The sequence below is a fragment of the Pavona decussata genome, unplaced genomic scaffold, assembly GCF_977016875.1.
Source record: "Pavona decussata unplaced genomic scaffold, jaPavDecu1.1 SCAFFOLD_53, whole genome shotgun sequence".
NCBI classification, from domain to species: Eukaryota; Metazoa; Cnidaria; class Anthozoa; order Scleractinia; family Agariciidae; genus Pavona; species Pavona decussata.
Window position 1 is genome coordinate 2,583,743 of NW_028145475.1, and position 22,904 is coordinate 2,606,646.

Sequence of the window (22,904 nt, forward strand, 5' to 3'; positions counted from 1 at the left end):
GAAAAAGACGTTGCTCACTCCTTATCAAAGTGTTTATACTAAACATAGCTGACAGACCTTTATTTAGGGTTTATTTAGGGCAACTGGTTTATTTTGGGCAAAAGTGATTCTGGTCTCCCGTTCCGTTCTTGAAAAAAAAAAAAAACCACTGTATGTTTCCACCAAATAATGTGGATCGCGTGTGACTTATCTTTAGTCAGCTAAATTATTAGTTCCTGGCTACAGCCTCAGCATTCTTCTGGGCGATGAACTGAAATCGATGGCAGCCATTTTTGAATAAGGTTAACAACTTACTGCATGAGCACGCGTCGACTACTGCAGGCTTAGTGTAAGAAAAGGCGCGAAAAGTGGCGTTTAATTGACATCTGATTGGCTCTGAGAAATAACGATTTCCTGATTGGTCAATATGGCTTTCCTTCAGTAAACCACTAAAGTAAGCGTCTAAAAAGTTAATACATTCACTCTTCAAGTCCCCAACAGAGATCTGCGTGCAATTTCTCCTTACAGTTTCACTGTTTCATCAAACATTCAGGTCATGAGAATAAGGGAAATGATCAGCAAAAGGAAATGTCTTGATGTTTAAACAGATTCTCCCAACTTGTACAAAGAGACATATATAGAGAGAAAAATGAGGAGAAAATGTATGGGGAAAAGGTTAAATGATGATGGCACGGTACACAGCCTTCCTTCAAATGTTATTTATTGAGTTGTTTGGTTAACCGCAACTTGGTCAGTTCAGAAACTACACTGCTTATGCAGCCACGGACTAAACGTAGGGCGTTTTCCATTTACCAGATATGTCCTTCCGCACCGGCGGTTTCAAGAACAGAATGCATCAATTTTAAGGACTTTCTAAATGCCAGCTCCTCTATTTCCCGCGAAATGGCGCGAACCAATTTCAGGATGCGTCAGTTTGGAAACACTTTTAGAACGAGGCCCTAAAAATGGCGCATTTGGTCTACAAACGTTACAAACTAACAGGTCCGTCTGGCCAGTTCTGAAAATTGGAAAGCGCCGTCCAGACTCCATGGGTCAGTTATTTAAAGAAGTTCAGACGGGACTTAACAGAACCGTGTTCTAAACAGATATGAATTTGGCCAACCTGCGTGATAAGTGGTCAAGCAGGCATACAAAACTAACTAGACGCAAATTTATCCGCTTAAAGGACGGTGCCTACTTTTGGTACTGCGCATACGTTCTGCGGATCTCGAGAAACTCGGGTTTCCTATGGGTGGTGCCTACTAATACAGGGATATTTTTGCGCGGTTTAAAACTGTGCAGAGAAAGCAAAACTTAGCAAGTAATCTTGGTATCCCAAAAGAAAATTGGGGGTAACCATGCATTTTTCAGAGATAATAAAACCTCAATTTGGAAAAAAAAACGCCATATATTTTACATCTTTTTAGAAACATTGTTGCTTAATTATCCCTAAAAAATGCGTGGTTACCCCCAATTTTCTTTTTGGATTGCAATAGCCCTTGCTAAGATCTGCTTTTCCCGCATAGTCATAAACCGCGCAAAATACTTCTGTATTAGTAGGCACCGTCCTTAAATGACCTTCTTGCATACGAAACAACACATGGGTCTATTCGTTGTCTTAAACTTCGATCTAAGTTAGACTTCGTTTAAGGGCCGGTCCCGTTAGACTGTAACCGTGAAGCTGCGGTAATCTCAAAGGCTATAGCGATGTACTTTACTACTCTTAATTACAAAGTTTTTCCTAACTGAACTTTAAATATGTACAACTAATTTCAGAAACGTTGCAAAAGAAAAGTTGTATCGTCTAAATAAATAATCTAATTCACGTCAACAACAATCAGCCTTTCTTCTAGCGAGTATTTACAAATCCGTTTCTTGGAATAATTCAAAGTTAAAGTAGTTTATTACTTTTCCCTAAAAACACCAAGCGATAAAAAATTGCTACCGCATTAGGTCGCGACATTTTGAGCTAAATCAGTAATCGCGGGTATCTTTCATAATTTACAGACAGATTTTGTCTGGCCTTTGTCCTCGATTTCTGGATATCAGTAATCTATTATTAAAACTCAATTTTAGCATTCAATTATCCATTACCTTCTGAACACTACGTCAACTAAAGAGATTAAATTACTTTAAACGATAAATACGGACAGTTTTCTAGCGCTTGTCCTGAAAGTAGCCCCTGTGAAACTTATTTTAAACTCGTAAACCTGTTTTTATTTATGGCTGCGCGAGGTGCTTCTTCTAAAGGCGAGCTGTGTGTCCGACCGAGCGGAAGTTTACAGTTTTTCTTTTGTTGGTCCTCCTCTTGCCATTTCTTCTTCAAGCTTTCACGTTTTTGTTTCGCCTCTTGCTCCATTTTTTCCTCCATGTGCAGCGCGTCCCACTCTTTCTGCATCAGCCATTTGTCGTACCTCGCCTGGGACATTCTCCTTCGCTGGTGTTTTTTGTCTTCTTCCAGTTTTTGGTTCTCCCCCATCCCCTTCTCTTTTTCCTTCTCTCTTTCCATTTCCTTCCGTTTGTCCTCCAGCCACTCGTCGAACGTTTTCCCCTTGAGCAACTTCGCTTGCTTCTCGTTCGTTTTGGCGGCCTCCTGCGCGTTTTCGAAGATCGTTCTCAAGTGACATAGGTCTTTTTCTGATAGCCACTGCTGGTACGACATCCTCCGCGGATTATTCGGAGACTGAGGATTGTTGTCAGGGCTCACTTGTTGCATGGATTCTTTTCTAACAGCTATCCACGCGTTCCATGGTCGGTCCAAACGTTCCTCGTCCTCCATGTCTTTGTGACGCCGCAGAGATTCCGAAAGGCTTACCTCACAAATCGATCTACGAAAGAAAAATAAACAATTCTATTAAGTTAAACTGCTCTCCTCAGTAGAATACTTGTAAACCGTGTTAACCGTTTAAGAAACTAACTAAAAACAAACAGCATTATGTGAAAATACGACTGGAAACGTTTCATTTCAGCGTATGTTCGAGTGTCTTTACTTCGGAGTAATAATGCGCCGGATGATCAGGGACGCAAATTTAAAACTAACTAGGATACGACTGAAATATTACTTGAATTTCACATCTGGAACAGTTATGTCAATACGGTTCTAAGATGTTTTAAAAAGCTGGTTTTCTAGACTATTCCTTGCTCCGGTTATTCCAGATTTCCAGAATACTGAAGGCACCTAAATGGTAAACTTTGGAGTGGATTTAGTCTACAGAACTACAAGCTTAGCCTGCGAGAGCAGACGGGTGAAGCAATAGCCGGAAAGGCGTCTGTTCTCTCGTAGGCTACACAAGCTGAGACAAAAAAAAAATTACTAGAATTCTGACTTTGGGAGTTAAATCATTATGCTTCGCAGAAAAAAGCGACTTTATAGGACGTCTTGGATAGAACATACCAGTGAACCCGATGTAACAGGAAAGCTGGATTGTAGTCAGAATTCAGGTTGTTGTAGTTTTCGTTCCAAGATCCGGGCGTTTAGCGCACGTACATATTCACTGAAAATATTTGTTACGTATCCAGGTTTAATGGAATCATGGGACATAGTGAAAAAGCTTTATGTAACACAGACCATAGTGTTGCAAAGTGAAACTTGATATCAATGGTAAAGAGTTCACTGGCTAGCCTTGGGGCACACCGTAAAACAGTAGCAATTAGAAGGCTCTCACTTAAGCCAATTGTTTTCCGTAAGATAAGATCACCAATTGTTTGGGCGGTCAGACTTTCACGCCCCCCCACAAAACAACTTAGATATGGTCAAGGTGGTTGGTGACCTCCTTGCAATTGTCACAAAGGGTGTCTGTACATCTTGGCTTTTTTTCTCTCAAAATTTATTCGTTTCCTCTCTCTGGCTTTCTTTCAATCGTAAAGCCGGGCGATCATTGCGCTACTATGCATTATGCAGTACAAGTTGATTCTACTTTTTGGGTCTGTGCCGGGATGAAATACTAAAGTGTGACCATTCAAATGAAAGCTAATGACCAGCACTTTACTATGGTGCTGTTTGTTTTGCAGACAAAGCTGTTCCAACTTTTGAGTCTGTCTGAAATTCTTCCTTAAGCTTCCGATTATTGCTTTGTGCAGTGCTGTTTGCTATGCTGTGGAGGCTGAAATCCAACGTTACAGTGTGACCATTCAAATGAAACTACTTAGCAGATGAGTCCAGTAGTTGACGCATGCGAGCCGATTCCTTTTTACTACCAGAAACAGAATTGTGTTAACTTTAAGCTTATCTATCATTGAAAGCACAAAAAGTAAAGGTCGCCGGCGGTATACCTTAAGGCGTTTTCGGTGTAAAACTACCCTGCGGCTGATAAGTCTGGAAGATCGAAGGGCCTCTGCTCGCAGGGTAGTGTAAAACTGAAGTGCAGCGAAGTTCAGTTTATTCGACACGAACGATCTAGACGTCGAGTAAAGAGTTGAATCAGTTGGATACACTGGAACCACGTGGACATTTTATTGATATAAAAAAATGAATATGAATTGGATAAACGGTGACCGTAAGAAAGACATTCAAGCCGCATAAAGTGGTCAACAATTTAAACTACTTCCTAATCAGTAATCAGTATGCCGATCAAATACCAACATGTGTAAACCAATTTAGTGGATAGCAGACTGCAGCACACATGTGCTATGGAAGACTGTGACCCTTTCCCACCCTGACGTAGACCGGTTTTCAGACGTGATTTGGTTTTAATCGAGGAACAAAAAAAAAGCATTCCGCAAAGTTATACTTGTAGCAAAGCGCTGTTCAAAGTATGCCAGTATTGAACAGGAATTCCCAGCGGCGCTGTTTTCTCCTTTAATATCTTCTAAGCGGCAGCATTAAAAAAATTTGGCAAAAGTTTAAATCGGCTCAGTTCGGTGTTGTACATAAAGACTTTACCCAGTTCGTGTTATGACTGTTATCGATGAAACCGTTCCAGATCAGATAACTCAAATGACTCCAAACTTCCATAGTAAGATAAAATGGCATTTCGCTTCCGTTTTGGGAAGATTTTAACAACTTTCTGATTAATCACAGAATGTAAACAAATTTATGTTTCCTAGATTGTTCTCTAAGGCGTAAGATTATGACGTCATTTGGCATTAAGCGGTCTTCCTTCCCGCTAAAACTCGCCGGCGATTCAATAACGCTCTTCCCGTTTTACATTCCAGATTTCAAAAAAAAAATCATTTAATAATCACAACTGGTTTCGGCCACAAAAAGTCCAAAAAAGTGATAAAAAGCTAGGACGACTAACACAGGAGTGAGAAACAGTGAATGATTTGAAGAGAAGTGACAAGTTCCAGATTGTAATAAACGATAGAACGTTCAAACAAGTTGGTTCAAAACTGCCGACGATATTACCAAATTACTGTAAGATTTCCGAGTGAACGTTCTATTTACCTATGCAGTGATTACTTATTGTTTTGAATTTCTTTTAGGTTGTGGAATTTATTAACTTGATTCCGGTCTTATACGGGCATATATCCACTGAAAGTGCATGAAATAGTGAAGCTTCTTTATATATTTTTAACGTTCTTTTGGGCTTGACATCAGTAAAAATTACTGATAACGGAGATATGATTTACCTTGAGCTTGGTACTTGAGATTGATAAGATAGGGTATCTCGAGGCATCACGAAAGATAAACGTGAAGTGTTTGTTAAAGGCAGCAAAGCCACTGAATCGCTTCCGACGTTAACCATCATGCTGCAAACATGCTATCTCAGTTACAAAGCAAACGCGTTAGACCTGAAAACTGAGGAGCAAATTTGAGTTTCTAAAACAACTCGAGTGCTTTATCGACAACGAGAAACACACATACAGCACCGCTTTGGTAATTACTAAGTCGAGGCAAACGTTCCATGAAGGTTTCAGCAATACACTGGCTAGCGTTTTGAACTAACGTGAAAGGTTGCCACGAAGAATGTTCAAGTTAGTTAAAAACAAAAACAATAAAACAAAGCAAAACGCACTAGAATTATAAGGAACACTCGACCATTTCGTCTTCAGGGTCTGTAAACCTTTGCCCCTGTAGTTCAGATTACTCTTGACTCTTAGTCCGTCGATGAAACTCCAAATTGTGACCATTCAAATGAAAGCTACTGAGCATTACTGTTTACCGATATTACCGCGTGGTATTTTTCCTTGTTTTGATCAAAACGTAAAAGGCAATGAATCAACCGAGATATTTTAAATTGTTTCTATGTACCGGCGACCAATGATGTAAAGAAAATCCGTCATTAGGGTATAACGTTAAATTTCTCCCCCCTTCGTTACCTTCCAGAGGAAAGATTTGTCTTTTGTCTTAAATTTTGGGCCCCGAAAAGTAAAAAAATTAACACGCCACTTTTTTCGCGTCAGGAATGTTCTCACGGTAAACATCGTCTATATGTCGTTAGCGTGGCTCAATCTTACATTTGGTTATCACAAAAGCTGATAATCTTCCTTTCAGTAATAATTTCATTCTTACCGGGTCACTGATAGTTTTAAGCAGGACAGACCACCTATGTCACTTGAAGCCTCCAAACTGAAAGTGCTATCCGATTGATTCCGAGAACCGCGTCATTCACGCGACGATCCTAACTGAGAACACAACGATTGCTGACTTAACTTCAGCAGACAACTGATGAAAAGCCCGGCGTTTTAGAAAGTTAATAAAACTGACGAGTGTTATAAAAGGTATTGATGTATTTGAACAAAGTTAATCTTTATCCACACAGAGGAATTACAAATGAAAATTTTAATATGTGTTTTGTGTGCCCATATTAACTCATACATCTGGCGCCACTCAATTGAACACTACGTGTGAACTTAAGTGCGCACAATTCGGTTTTTCTTTGGCTATAAAGTTATATTTTGAGTGTAATGGACACTTAAAGAATAGTTGAACTCTTATGTCTCTTTCAAGAGTTTACCTTTAGCCGTCGGGTTAATTTAACAAGATTACAGACCAAGCAAAGAAAATTCCTTTTTGATCAAAGGTACGTGGATTGTTAAACAAAGGGTTTTTTAAGTCCCGGATATTGTGGATGATTCCTTTCGAGACGTTTAGACCGCACAAAGAAAACAAAAATATATTATTCACACTATTTCAATGACCGGCTTCCGGTTTTTATCACGGGACGGTCATGAGGGTCAACTGGATAATTCGCTTCTTAGCGCTGAGTCGGAAGTCAGTTTGGAGCTTTTCTCAGTTTTCCAGCGGAATTGTCGAGTTTGTCCCAGTTTGAGAACAATGCTTCTTTTTTATGTTGTTGTATTTCATTTTTTTTTTTTTTAATTATGATTTTTACTAAGTGTTTTGTACCGATCGCCTTCTACTGCCTTGAAGAAATCTGACAGATCAGAATGAATCCTCAGTAAACGGCGCGGAATTCCATCAAAAGAATCAAAATTTTGAACCGCCTAGATTGCATTATCACGACTCAATGTTTGACTCACGGTTCTAAAATACTTGTTTCGCTGCTTGTTGTTGTTGTTTCAGTCAACGTGCTCTGCAGATCAATAAGGGACAAGATGATTTTCAACCAATCAGATACGAAACCACAGCCACTCAAGCTCGTGACTTGACTCGCCGCGAACCTTTTCCCGTGCTTGATGCCTGCTTCATGTTTTCCCTCGCTTGGCACCGGTTTCATGTTTTCCGCGCTTGACACAGGTTTCATTTTTCCCGCGCTTGGTGCAAGTTTAATGTTTTCCCCGCGCTTGCCACTGGTTTCAAGTTTTCCCGCGCTTGGCACCAGTTTACGTTGCCATTCCCCCGCGCTTGCCACCGGTTGTTTTAGCGTCAAGTTTGATTCGTGGCTAGTCGTTTGATAACTCTGGATTTAGTTTTGTGACTTTCACAGTTTCAGCCTGAAAATCTCTCAATGCCTCTCAATTAGTTAAGGGTTGCTTTTTTCTCTTTCACTTGTGAAACGCTTCGTTGAACGTCAACAACGTTTATGTTGAAGGCATAGAAACGTACTTATAACAACATGGGAGTAAAATAAAAGTCAATGTAGTTTCTCTATTTTTTTTTCTATTCTCTTCGTATAACAGGATCAAACAATGTTACGTTCAAGAAGCATTTCTTGCGCTGTGTACGTGATTCGGAAAACTAGGAAGTAAAAAGCTTTTGAGCTCAATTCAAACAAGTTGACATAAAATGGAAATTAAGAGGGATTAAGGAGCAAACAGTCACAAAAGAACACAATAGATATTAGAAAGCCAGTAATAATCATTCGTAAAAGCAACACGCGGTATGTTTTCGTATGTCTGTCAGTCTCTGTTTTCTGTAACGTCAGCACCCAGTAACCCTTTTATTTTCAAACACCGCGTAAGTTGAAATCTGAACAAAATCCTCAAATTTCATTTCGAAACAACAGTAAAACGAAGAGTACCGCAAGGAAGTTCTCTCCAAAAGCTTTCATTTGAATGGTCACACTGTAGGAATTTTGCCACGCACTCCGCGTATTCAAATTCTCTAGTTTTGACTCTACGCGGGGAGAATGCAATTGCTATGACGCTATGAAGGGCCTGTTCTTATTCGAAGGGTCACCCGAAGGCAAGGCAGTAGTCAGATTGGTTCATTAAGTCAGGAACATTCGGATACCAGGATGTTTAGTACACACTCGATTATTCATGACCAAATGTCATAAGCAATTTATGGTTCACTCTGACCAATTGTTCATAAGAAGACACGAGGACCACCTAACTGAATTGACGCATGCGCTGCACTATCTCTCTTACCACTCCGAACGTACAACGACCTTAGATGTTGACGAAAACCACGAAAAGGAATTTTTTTTAATCCCACTGACCAAGATATTTGCAGTTTCAATGAATCCTTTATCTAGTCACGTAGTGCCTAAGAGCTAAAAAGCTCGTTCATAATTCGTACGTGTTACTGCAACCGAAATCTCACTAAACCGCCTTTTGTTACCAACTAAGACAATTTTAGGCAGTAAACTTGAAAGGAGCTGACGTGAAAGCAAGCTTAACCTGAATAGCTTAACGAGGTGAAAAGGAAAAACAATTAACTTTCTTTCCCTCGCGCGCCGCGCTCGTATCTCGCGCTTCGCGCTAAGCTAGATAAACACCCGTTAGCAGGCTATACCTTCCTTCCTTATTCAGTCGCTATACGTTGACTTAAGAAATTCACATTGCGCAGCCTTCAAAAGGTCGCAGATACTCAAAAGTGTTTCTACTTTAAGGATCTTGCTGAAAAACAGCTATATTTATCACTTAATGAAAAAGATTGAATACTTTTGTTTCTTTGGGAATAAATATGTATTCAGCAAAGCCGTGATAACATAAACAGTCTACTTTATCCATTAGTTTAGATTTGATTAAAAAATCCTCTCAACCGTAGCGAATCAGCGAGCATGTTGTTCAACTGAAGCGAAGATTTGTTATTTTATTCTTTGGTGGTAAGCACCGAAATAGAAACCTCTTAGAAAGTACAAGACGTGCAAAAAGGTCGCAGTGAATGCTTTGAGAGAAAATAACGCAGTTAAGTTGGTCGCGCATTTAAAAAATATTCCAACATTTAGCATATTTTCATTGCTGGCGGCGAAAACACAGTCTTGTATAAAAAGATAACCCATGGAGTTTGGTCCGACGAATCAAAAACAATCATACGATACATATTAATTAGATTCTTTCGTTTGATGTTTTTAATCAAGAAAACTATTCAAACTATGCTGTTGACGAGTTATTACAACCTGGTACAGATGTTGCAGGCGAGCTACAATACTGACCCCATGGAAGATATTCCGCCGGGGTCCATGTTTGTGCACGCTAAACTGGCTTTATTAAACATGAATTGCAACGAAAAAATGAAGGCTGCAAACGACAGAAAAACGAGAAATCGTTCACTGTTTGAAAAATTGCAAAAGAGCACTGACGGATAGAGACAAGTCGACTGCAAAACTTGAAGCGGCTGAACTCCGAAAACGCCATTTGAAGGCGTTGCTAGCGCGCCTTAACGCTGTGAAAATTGAGTTACGATATAATCAGCAAGGTCAGGTTGATAAGTGGTTCCTCTCCTAATACACCGTGAAAGTTTATCTCAACTCAAAGTTCAGTCAAAAAGGGTTACACGGCTGCGTGTTTGTCACGTGCCGCCAAAAATTGATTAACATTAAAATTATTTCTTGTGCCGTGAACCCACAAGTCTCAGAGAAATGGACGGCGCTCGAATTTTTTGTCGTGTCGCGAATTTTCACAGGTTGCGCGGCCGTGGTTCTATGAGTCTTTGTAAATAGTCTTTGTATTAGATGTACGGCACAGGTGAAGGCTAACCTTAGCCTCTTGTTTGTTACTAATAACAAGATTTCAGAAGCGAAGCACGCATTGCGCTGATTTCTAGCTGGACCGGATTTCCATTCAAATCCCTGCAGTGGTGCGCTGATACGCGAAGCTGCCATTTCCCTTACCAAGCGAGCGAACCAGCTCTCGTAGGATGCTACGTTTCCTGCACGGAGGCTGTTTACTCAGAAGGATTCAACTCTGTAAAAACCGTTGGGCCTGAGCATAAGTAGTAAAACAAAAACACCTAATAATTTGCTATCACGCATGACTAATTTGTAGAAACAACAATAGCTCTCTGCCCGTCGTAGAGGCTTCTGTGGTTAAATCTCGAATAGCTTTTTCTCGTTCTCCGAGCAGAACGGAGAAAGAGAGGATGAACCCCTGGTTTTCCACTTCGTTTTCTGAAGGAGCCTGAGCATACGAGAGAAAAAGAGTTGAGGGAGCTTACTACAAATTAGTCAAGCGTGATAAAAAAAAAATATGCTGTGGTTTGTTGGCTATCGATGTCAATACGAGAGAGAAAGAGTTGAGGGAGCTTACTACAAATTAGTCAAGCGTGATAAAAAAAATATACTGTGGTTTGTTGGCTATCGATGTCAAGTTTAGGAGTTCAGGTCTCATTACAAGGAAATGAAATCCTCTAAAATATCTGAAAGGGGCCAGCTGGGCCCATTTGTATGATAGATGCGTTGCATAGCGTTCTAAAGTCCTCTCATTTCTCTCCTCTCAGTGGAAATTTTAACACTAAATTAATTGTCATTTTTGAGCTAAAGCTTGCTAAAAAGACGGCGAAAATTTGGTCACTAGACATGACGCAACTCAACTGCAATTACGTCATGTTAACCCTTATAAAAGTAACTATTTGTAACACTGTGTGATTTCGCAATCGGCAACATAATCTGCTAATAGAATAAGCAATAAAAATGTTTACACGACAAACACTTCTTGTTTGTAAAGCTACCAAAACTCAAGAGACCTACATGAAAACGCTTTGAAGGCACGCGATCGTTTAAAAGGGAAGTAAACGTGTTTTTGAGCGTCTAAAGTTCATTTTTAGCATGAACTCGTTTATTATGCCGCCGTTGGGAAAGCTTTCCTGTCCATGACTATGTTACTGAATGTCCCTGTACCATAGAGGCCCCACATTAACTGAACATTCACTGAGCGCGTTTGTATAAACAACCATCTCGCTAAAGCGGCCAGTGTTTGTCACCGTTTAGTCAGGTTTCACTAAGTCAAGTGTGCTGAGTTTAGAATCTCCCACAGACCAATCATTTCTCCGGCCACAATCGACCACTTTTTCCGGCACTAGGGTGCTAGTTGTTTAATTTTTTTAAAATTTTGAAGATACTCGACCTTAAACATCCCAGTACATACCTTGCCTTTCCTCGCCTGTGCATTATAGGAGAGCCAATGTAGTTATCCCCGTGCGGCAGATCAGCCACTGCATCTCTTCTCGGTCGACCCTGCCTGACGCCATTTGTCCGGCTCAAACACGCTATAGGCTCGGAGCCACGTCTTCGATCCAACATTCGCGAACTGATGTTTGGCGGCACTGAGCTAACACTGCCGCTTAGAGACTGAGGAGGTTTAACCGACGGCTTGAACACCAGTCTTGTGTTCTGCGGAGAGCCAGGCGCGCTCTTTGTGACAAGTTTGTCATCATGAGGAGTCGGACTCAGTTTTTGATTCGACGCGGGAGAATTCGGCGTGCTGTTGGTGCGCGCAATGGCTTGCTTCAATTTCCTCATCTGTCCGGTCGACGCAGATGAGCTTAGCAAGTTTCCACTCGTTTTATTTACCAGCATTTGGCTTTCTAACGGCGGAAGGTGGTTATCATTTCCATCAACTTCCTCATCTTCTAAACTTATGCTAACCTGAGGGTAGCGCACCGTTCTTGCGCTTTTTGGCCGGACAAATCTCCGTCGAAGAAGGTGTTGATTTGGCGCTAAGTTGAGGGTTTGCGGTCGTTCAAGCCTAGGAGAAAGGTTTGACGCTTCATCGGCAGAACTGTCTGACGAGCTAGGGCTAGCTTCTCGTTCTTTCCTGTGACTGTTGTTGACATCAGGCTTGTCAACCGGCGATAAGCCGTCTCGTTGAATCACGCCAACCTCAGATTTTCGCGGATTTGGGGGCGTACCCTGCTGGGCCAATTTCAAGTCGATTGCATAACTAAGGCCTTCGTCAGACGCACACTCGGTGATTACAAGTTCCTCAAGAGCCGTATTTTTCACCTCTGTGTTGTTGTTTTCGTGAACTTTCCATGTTCCTTCCGGGGCAGTGTTCTCGTTTTCCGTTATTCGGCTCTCCTCCGAAGAGTCATCTGAATCGACTGATCCACACTCCTCGTTCACATCAATCCCAGATTCCGCAGAGCTTCGCTCCTCTCTGTCACCCTTTTCATGATACATGTATTTATAGAGCAATCTTTCCGTATCGTGATGATTTAATCTCCGCGCAATATCTATCGGAGTCTCTCTGTTGGTATCAAGCATAGTTAATATCTCCTTCGATGGTTTGATCAAATATTTGGCCACAAACTCTACACAGTTTACTTTCCCACTTGCCGCGGCGGCGTGAAATAGATTCCTACCCGCCTCCGTGGTTGCATGCTGATCGAGCTGTATGTCCAGTGCTTTTAGCCTGTCCAGAAGATGTTCATGGCCGCGGCAACAGGCGATGAAATAACCGACGAATAACCTTTCTTCCTTGCTAATTTGTTGCATGGGAAGCTTAGCCCTTCGGCAAACGTTATCGATTTCATTGTTCAAGGAAACGCAAATAAACTTGTTCCACCACACGGGCACTTGAAAGACAATAACATCATCGATCGTTTGAACAACATCTGTGAGAGGAGACCAGTCGTTCAGCTCAACACCAGGATTCTCCAACGCACTGACTTGCTGCAGATGGCATGGGATCCCAAACTGCAACTCGCAACCCACCTTCAAGTCGCGAACGGTTGCGTTTTTATCACCAACCGCAATCTTTTCTGTTGATCCATTAGGCAACTCGATTATTACCGCTGGGTTTGCATCACTCTCTGAATGTTGCGCACCACGATGGTTCGTCATCTTGATCTCGCAGCGACTTAAAATACCTTTCTGCTTCTTTGCTATTGAAGAAATGTTACTCAACTGAATCTACCGTGCTCTGTGACTATATAGGATCGAGCATCACGTACAGGCAGGTTTGTTGTAAGCTACACCGCCTCTGTGTACTCTAGCTATTTGTAGCCCCTTGTGAGTTCACTCGCCCCTTTGTATTGCACCGCGAGTCACGTAACCGCAAAGTGTGACGCTGTCGATAATTTTTCCGTTTACCGTTTCCGGTGGTTGACCAATTAACGTCAAGGCCTAGTCTACCTTTAACAAACTGGAAATCTGAGCCTTTATTCGCTCATTATATTTCTCAGCCCATTTCCGTGTCGACCGGTCCATATCAGCAATAATCAAATTAACTTGCTTTTTTTTTTGGTGTTGCCAAGTTTGTTCACTGGACGGTCTCGCACAGAGGGTCTGGGGTGTGTTATTTGTCTTATGCGATCTATAAGCCGCTTACGGATCACGAAAGATGTCAGATATGTTTTGCTTCTCCAGCTCAGTCTTGTTTTTATTGGAGTCCCTGCCGTGATTTGATATCAAAATATACAAGATTAGCAGTTCACGAAAATATTACGAGGTCAGATATGTTTGTTGTTTTTTACTGACATCGGTGTTTTTATTTCGTGAGTCCGTGATTTCCCTGGAGTTGCCTTGTACTTTAATTGATTTCAGTTAAGTTTAAGCTTATAATTTCGTGACATTTACTGAGAGTTTTTCACCCAACTATGTAAAGTTCTAAGATATTGCCGTTCTAGATAAAACGTTCACGTAGGTGTCGTTTTACGTACACGGACGATGAAAGCTTTCCTTTTGATTTATGAGAAAGCAGTTCATTAACCGGCTTAAAAATGTGACTTTTTAATCTGTCCTTTAAGTGGCTTTCCAATTATCATTCAGTTTAATATAAATGATTTAACCTTAGAGTTTATCACGAATCATTGTTCCTAGTGTTTAGTTAACTTCTGACGTGATCGTTTCGTTGTGTTCTTTTGTTCCTTATATTGACTTGAGAATTCAGTGGCTTTATAAATCCTTTCACCAATTATGGCGTCAGTACTTCTGAAACATGAGTGACGTCAGCGAGGCGCTAATATCGCTTGCTAATATCAGTGTCAAATGGTATATTTTAGGTGGCAAGACTTATGATGTTAATGACCGCAAATTAGCTTATCCCTTTCTTAAAATAACATCCTTTTTGAACCTGTCAAAATCGAAAGAAGTGTTGGGCTTTACGTCGTACGTGATCAACTGATCCCCAACACAACGACTTCCCACGTATGACTACAACCAAGTTCTTTCGTCTTTCGATCTTATTAATCCTTTACTGTCATTATATTTGCCTTCTATAATGCGGTAAAAATAAATTGCGGCTTCTTTTGCAAGCCCTCGTCCGTCAAACACATGATCTGTTCTTGTTGACTGAGAGGGTCAGGTTTTATGCTCTTTTGTATCCTTCCCAGCGTTTCTGCGCTCTATTGTGAGTGATTTCAGAGAAAGCAAGCCATTCTTCATAGTATTTAAGACAAGTAGAGATTGCGCCCGGCGTGTTTAATCAGTGTAGAACCTCCTTTTGTATCAAAACAACGAAATGCACAAGCAAATATTTTATCTCAGTTTTCATCAAGACTATTATAAAATAACAGCCACTTGGGCTCAATTATCGCGCTTGGAGGGACTAAAATAATAAATGGTATTTCACGTCCATATGACTTTGTGCCTGTACTTGTCACGATTCATAGAGGTTGAAAAACAAGGCGGCAAATCATACACTCAGTAATTTCAACAGCCTACTGAAAACAGGACACAACAAGCTGGCAGGAGTAAGCACGAGTTCTCTTTGGTTGAATATCCGTTTCTGGAAAGCCACGAGATTGACTGTAATGAAAAACTGACGTCTTTGATGAAATGCCACCTCATGCCCTTTCGTGGTATGCGAAAAGTAATTCCATTCGTTTTCGAAGGGACGAAAAGGGTTAAAATGAAAAATAATGTTAGCTAGAAGTTTCAGAAATCCAAGAGCAGCTCGTAAATTCGGTGGATAGGATGCTGTTCGCTGTGTGAACGCTGTGTGGATGCCTTTAATTTAATTAATGCCCCAAAACCAATCCTAAAAACCAAAACGACTGTTGAAGGACTTTTCTTAGTTAAATTTGGACTCCACTGAAAGTGACTTCTCGTCCAATTTTTTCGGCACTTCCTGTGGATAAATTCTCTCTAAAAGTATGCAGATCAATACGTCATCAATGTAAGGCATGGCTCTCCCTTTGCTGCGGTAATCCAACAATTCCGGTTCAGAAAAGCAACTTATATAATGAAGGAAAATGCAATGGTGTCAACCTTTCCCCGTCTCACGACATTGAAAAGACTTCAACAATTACTTAACTGCGAAAGAAAGCATTCGCAGTAATTTTGAACAATTCTTTCGATACAATAGCACTCATGATTAAGGAACACTTTGTCGTATATAATTATTTGCACGGGTTCAGAGTTGTAGTTCTCGAGCAGACGTTTAGAATGTTATCAAAGGGGAGTATCATAGGGTTTTTGGAATCTTTTGTTAAAAATAATGAAACAAGACCTTCAATCAGCTGCCAAATAATTCTAGATTTACGAGAGGAAAGAAATAAACTCAATTCTTGAAAGGAACAACCCATGATATGTTCTGGCGCATTTTGGAAACAAAAATGCGAGAACTTGAAAAACATAAGCCTAACATTTTTCAAGTGAGTTCAATCCATACTGGCCTACTCTGTCGCTAACCAGAGGCACTAATCGACAGTTTTATTGCACTGGGGTGATAATTTATAACAAATTTGACAATTATTTCTTTGTTTCTGCTGACAGACAAACATTTTTGGGTTTTGAAATGACAGAAAATTTGCGTGATACTTGCCCTTTAAATTATTATAGAATGTTATGTTGAACAGTTCAAGGAAGTTTTCACACAGAACAACCCTCGTGTCTAGCGCTAAAGCTCGGTCTTGTGGTAAGTTGTCACAAGTATGTGATGACAAAGAAATAAAACACGGTCCCGGACGGGAGTGGCACCTATGACCTTCCGAAAATCGGGCGGATGCAGTGAACATTTTAACTTCAGGGAGAACTGTGGTGAGTCTCCCACTAAGGACTATTAATGTTACCTTTAATTTGTAGTGTCATTCTTGTGACCAGGTGAAGCCGGCTTTTGTGTACATTTAGTATCCTATCGGCCTTTGTTATTAACTGAAGCAAACGAGACATTTTGATCATTTATACCACTTGCATTTACCACTTAGCACGCTACCCCGCAACTTTGAGGATTTAATATTGGCTGGTATCATTACTGATCCTAGAATAATACAAGACATCATTCAGATCTTTTACTGATTTCAATTACTTTCATGATCGTACAGAGAGAAAAGCAGTGGTACTAATGCATATTTATAGCATAACCAGCTCTATACTTTCTATAACTCCATGCATAGAATGCTTTGGACATAACTGATATCTACCCACAGTACAGAGGACGCGTGTTGCATACGAATCCAGTGAACGACGTAGACTTGGTTCACCCCGACGGTTACCTCTAGGTCTGTCAGGTTAAAACATCTGACGGTGCGTCCTTTCTTTCTCCTCTCTGTGACACAGGCATGCTATGAAAAACTACAACATTATTCTCTCCTCGGCTCAGGACGGAAAATTTTTCAAGAAATTATTTTGTAAGACAATAGGAAAATCAATTAGCACGAGGAATTTAAATAGACAAAAATCGAACTCTTTTCTACAGTCCGGCAAAACCCGCCAAAGGAAGAACTTTACTAGTGATAAACCAAAATTTGGCGTGTGAAAACTAACCGAGCAAGTCCTGCCTTTCAGAAAAAGTCTCGTCCATTATTCTTAGCTTCACAGTGCAGGCTAAAAATATAACGGCGAGTTGACTTCTTGGCCAATTTTTCAGTCCTTTGTTTGAGAATATTTACCTTTGAAAATATGCGAATTCAGTACAAATCCTAATTGGAGGTTCAGTTACTGATTAGGCTGCAGACGTAACCGCAATCCGATAATTCCGTTTTGAAAACCAGAACTAATCTGTAACGGAAAACGCTACTGTGGTCCAACTTTCTTTGGTCCCTGAGTCGATAGACAGTTTTAATTTAAAGCTTTTTTATAATTAGCTGTATAGTCTGCATGTATATCCGCTCTGAGGTCAACTTAATGAAACTTTCAATCAAATAAAGGTGACCACAGGGTCGGACAAATGCGCGACGATTCCTCAGTGCGGCATGCCTGGGGGGGCCTAAGAGAGCAGAGTGCTATGCCAGAGTTAAACCAGAGAGGTTTCACAGTCAGTTATAAGCCAAGCTTTGTCTGATATATTTGCCTGTTATGCATTGATATATTACTGGTCGCATAATGATATGAAGCCAGTCTTGTTTAAAAGCCGGGACAGGGTTACTTGTAATGCGTATTTCTGTCTATCAGCTCTCGATTCAAAGCATTGAACTTAAAAACTTTGCTCTTCCGTAGAGCAAAGATATCGAATATATGCTCACAGGAAAGCAAACCTTCATAGGTTCAAAGCAGTTTTTTAAGGCTCAATGAGCGCATTAATGCTTGAAAAAAGTTCAACGTTTCAGTTAGTTGTAATCCGTTTCCATCCTAGCCATTTGTGTTACCCGTCAAACGTTTGAGTTCACTAGTTTAGTTTATTTAGTTTTAACAAAACCGGACCAAATAACGTTTCCAATAACGATAGAAATATGTGATACTAAAAATAGCTAGCTAGCATAATATACCTTTCTTTCAAAGGATTACATCTCGACTGGATATAATTCAGTTGTAAAGGGGATTTCGAGAAAGCGAGCTTCGCACTAACCCTGTTTCAGACCATAGTGAATCCAAATGATTGAATTGCTGAACCATGTTGAAAGTCAACTGGCCCTAAAATGCCCCCTCCCCCAAATTCCTTTCAGGGAAATTATAATCTCTTTCAGAAATTGAAAGAAGACGAGCACTCAAGTATACCCTTATTTTAAAGTATTTTCTGCATTGCAAATTTTATTTATTTTTATATCAATATTTCTTTATCTTTTTTAGTTCTATAGTTCCCTTCTCTATCGCAGCGTCTCAGTTCCCCGTCTTTATTACTTGTCGTAAATCGAATAGACGTCTTTTTATAATCATATTTTTATAGAACTTGTAAGTATGCAGTTAAACAAACATTATCAAAATGACTTAAACCTATACTTGTACCCCAAAACGCTAGAAAAGGGGATTCCTTTTGCGCCGTACACAACCATGCAGTCTAAAGTTTCAATAATGGTGGCCTGGCACGCCTCTTATGCACCGTTCTTCATATTGACCTCTTATTGCTTCATAGTATTTTTCTGTAAAGTTCTCGTAGGATAAATTCTTGTTTGAAACCACTCATGTTGGGTTCTACAAAAATGTTCTGAAAAAAGACGTAACGACGCGACCAGCCATCTTTCCCAGCATTATTTTCATCAATGTGCTTCGAACGAATTTCGTTTGAAAACATGCGAGGTCAAAAAATCTCATCAAGGATTTAATGACTGGAAGTACAGGATTCCCTGTTTTAATTTCTCATTGTAATCCGATAATTCCGGATGAAGACGAAACTAATATGAGAGAAAACTGGGAGGACACCGGCGATGAACCAACTTTCTCAAACGACAGTGACGCTAAATACTGCTCAGTTCTCTTGTGTAAACAATCGAAACTTGAACTGTCTCAATAAGGTAGAATTATCCAAATAAGCTGGGTTTGTTTGTTTCAAATTCCATTATTCCAGAAAGGGCCCTAGATTAAGGAAAAACGATTATAATTAAAACATATTATGAGAAAAAATGTTAACGAACATGACTGTAAACAAGTCTGGAAGCAATACAAGGAGATGTTTCAATTATTTCTGAAAACTGAAAATGTTCGTAGCTCTTGTAGCTACAACAGGAAGCAGTCAGCATACCATCCACCACGTGGCAGCTGCAGACAAAGACGAAACCAGAAACAGTGGCTACAAATGTTGGATTTGCAGAACCCAGGCACACTGGACAGATGAGTGTTAGAAATTTACAAAACCTAATCCTGCAATAAAAATCCTGCGTGATTGAATTACAGTTTCCCCGGACACCTCTAAATTTTAACTCCGGTTTGAAAAGCGAAAACTAACGGAAAAAGCAACATGGTCCAAGTTTCTCAGGTGACCCACTCAGACCGTATTAAAGTGTTTCCTTCCGATTCCCAGCAGGTTGTAAAATAAAAACATTCTAGAAAAAACCCTCATATAAGGTTGTTATTGTAGATCTCTTTATTTGCTTCAATTCGCTTTGCTGCGGCCACTGACAAAAGAAGAGACAGAAATGATTAACTCAAGTGATCTGAAGTGGAACAAGTCTTTGTGCGACCGATTGTTTCACGCCCCTGAAGCGAAATCAATTATTTTTTAACACGTATGGAAATTTATTAGTTCAAATCACGTAGTCTTTCTCTCCTACTAGAGTGTTAATTGATTTCCCTCTTTACTTGATGTCTCACACATTTTTCAACCTGTTTTTGGCACTTCGAAAGGTTAATTAATACTTATTTACTTCCCAGGTGTTAAAAGTCGTTATTGCCCCAGGACTTGTTACGCCTCATGTTTTCACAACTGAAAGGGTGGAAAACGTGCTCTACGACACGACCTCTAGCTATTGTTTTCTTTTTAATTGGCATTTAGCTTTGTATTTCATCAGTGTACAATACAGTCCATTATTGTCTCTTTAATCTCAAGGTTAAGTATCACTCTCACGCCGCGCCAGGAACACTTCTTCAGGAATGGATGTACCACTAATATTCCTCTTCATCTGTCAGCTTACAACTGAGCTTTCAAAATGTTTTAAAACTAGCAACAGCTAAAGGATAAAATTATTCAAAGTTTACCACTAATTTTTTTCCGAGTCTGATTGGCGTAAATTAAGCACGTGACGTGATAGTGGTTATCACGGCCGAGAGACTGAGTGGCGATAACACCACTCCGCCTTTTAATTAAGCATTTGATAAGATTTTTGTGTGTAAAAATACCTCACTGTGTTTGTCGCTTGGCTTTACAATTTCTTCTAGCCTTAGTTTCAATTGGTCAAAGGTTGAAATTTTGATTGTTCAAGAATACTATTTACTTTGCGTTTTGGCTAAAATTAAGCGCAGATTTTGCGTTATCATGTAAGCAATTTACTGCAAAGTACTTCAAGTCTGAGTGAACCTGAGATAATTTCTGGTCCTGAATATTTTGTCCAAGGCAAGCAGTCGATTTGCCACATTTTTTCCTTCATTATTCTCAGTCAGTGTTGACAAAAGAGAGATCATGTCTGCATGGCTGCCCCCGGCTCTTGCTCGCTGTTAGTCTGTGTTAGTGAAACTGAATCAGTTTTGTCCTCCTTGAGGTAGGCAGTTGCAGAGCTCAGCATTTTCTTCAATGAGATCGAAATCACTTTAGCAACCCTTATCTGTAAAGCAATACAGCAGTTGTAGTTTCGGTAGTTTTTGAAGTTACTGTTGTTTGCCTCCTAGTTTCATTAAACATGTCATCCTCATACGGTCTGAGGTCGTCCGTTCTCGATGAACTTAAAATGTGGCCCTTCTCAGCAAAACAAGTCAAAACGATGTTGGGTATCTTTCTTTATGTTAAACGAATACGGCTGAATTAGTTGCACCTGTTTGCCAATACGTTGTCAGTGGATCGACAGAGGAGTTTCCACAGACAATTTATTATTAAATTTATCAGTATATTATGAATATATTAGGAATGGACTCTTTCCTTTTCGCACTACAATGGTCATGTTTGATGTTTTCTTGTTCGGACTTGTCATTCATTCACGTATTTCCTCTTGAACCACTTTATAACGGTCGCCTCTCAACAACGACAAGAGAATTCTGTTCGAAAGTGGCTGTCTAACGATGAACTTAAAATGTGGCCTTATACCATAGTTAGCCAGTCCCCCTCTATTAACTATGCTTAAACACGGACCTGCACTGCAAAAAAGGCACTATTATTATTATTGTTATTATTATTATTATTATTATCATCATCATCATCATCATCATCATCATCATCATCATTATTATTATTATTATTATTATTATTATTTTTAGGGGATTTCTCCATGGAAGAACTAACTATGTTCAGTTTTCAGTGACTTCTCTAGAATACACGAGAAGAACTTGAAAAAAATGGCCAATTTTTTCAATCCATTTTCATCCTAGCCATCTGCAGCCAAACATAATTATTACTAGTTTCTGTGCACTAGTGGGGTTATTGTTAACAAAACGGAACCATTATTTTAACGATTCAACTATGTTTTTTGGCCATGGTTTCCAAGCTAATACAGTGGACCAGGCTATCTCTGACACCTGCTCAAGAACAATACATTTCTAAAATTAAATGTTTCAAATGCCAACGTTTCGGCTAAAATTAAACTTCAGCCTTCATCAGGGTGAAGACATAAACATTTTACAAAGAGCACGATGTATGTAAAGAAATTTAAAGTCTTGTCCTTTGGAGCTAAATTCAAATACTCATGCTGCATGAAAACAACAACAGCAAAATTTTATTACAACACTCTAGATAACTGAATTTATCCAAAAGTTCTTCCACCCGCATGTAGCTGAATTTATCCAAAAATTCTTCCACCCGCATGTAACTGAATTTATCCAAAAATTCTTCCACCCGCATGTAACTGAATTTATCCAAAAGTTCTTCCACCCGCATGTAACTGAATTTATCCAAAAGTTCTTCCACCCGCATGTAACTGAATTTATCCAAAAGTTCTTCCACCCGCATGTAACTGAATTTATCCAAAAGTTCTTCCACCCGCATGTAACTGAATTTATCCAAAAGTTCTTCCACCCGCATGTAGCTGGCTCATCGAGCCGGGAAAAGAAGAAAATAAATTACAAATAAATAAAATTGTAACCTAAAATACAACACTAGCTGAAAACTGAAGTAACAAGTTAAAGATAAACTTATATTAAGGATTATGGAACGATGTAAGGGCTGACACCTTGGTTGTAAACTAAAACACAGAGACATAAACCTTATGGAATAGTACTGTTTACGCTTATGATTTATTCCATGCCATAGAGAATACAAACAACACTTATCAGCACTGAGACACACGTACCATACCAGCGGTATGGCCAATACCGTAAAGGGTCTCTGATATGCGGCCTGTTACGCCCGCTCTTTGACCCGAGGGCTATGCCATGCTGATAAGCCCCAATAAGGGCGAAACAGCTGTCCATGGCTGCCATTGCCCGGGTGATATGGTTGTGCGCATGCGTACGGTATTGGCCATACCACGGGGATGGTACGTGTGTCTCAGTGCTGATGAGTGTTGCATAGAAAATACAGCCAATCAGAAAGCTAGAGACCCGTTGCATATTCTGCGGTATGCAACGGGTAATATTCCACGAAAAAATCCCGTCATTACTCGCGGCCTACAAAGGCTTTTATACATTTAATGAGCAGTACCTATTTATATTTTTTAATTTTTTATTAAAAATTTTTAA

The 22,904-nt window shown here is 39.9% G+C and overlaps 1 protein-coding gene across 1 annotated transcript; it reads right to left on the reverse strand.

The window, feature by feature from the left end:
* Positions 1–683: 683 nt before the first annotated feature.
* LOC146480466 (uncharacterized) lies at positions 684–14,220 on the reverse strand. The gene is made up of 2 exons (XM_085109637.1): positions 11,635–14,220; positions 684–2,807 (listed from the first exon to the last, which is right to left on the reverse strand). Exons 1-2 carry the CDS (start codon positions 13,329–13,331, stop codon positions 2,171–2,173), a joined length of 2,334 nt encoding a protein of 777 aa, XP_084965763.1. The 5' UTR covers positions 13,332–14,220; the 3' UTR covers positions 684–2,170.
* Positions 14,221–22,904: the final 8,684 nt, after the last annotated feature.

Excerpts from the sequence above, each read along its gene's own strand:
- LOC146480466 (XM_085109637.1), bottom strand. The coding sequence starts at position 13,331 with ATGACGAACCATCGTGGTGCGCAACATTCAGAGAGTGATGCAAACCCA. Across the intron at positions 2,808-11,634 it reads CACAGGCGAGGAAAGGCAAG|ATCGATTTGTGAGGTAAGCC; the intron begins GTATGTACTGGG and ends TTTCTTTCGTAG.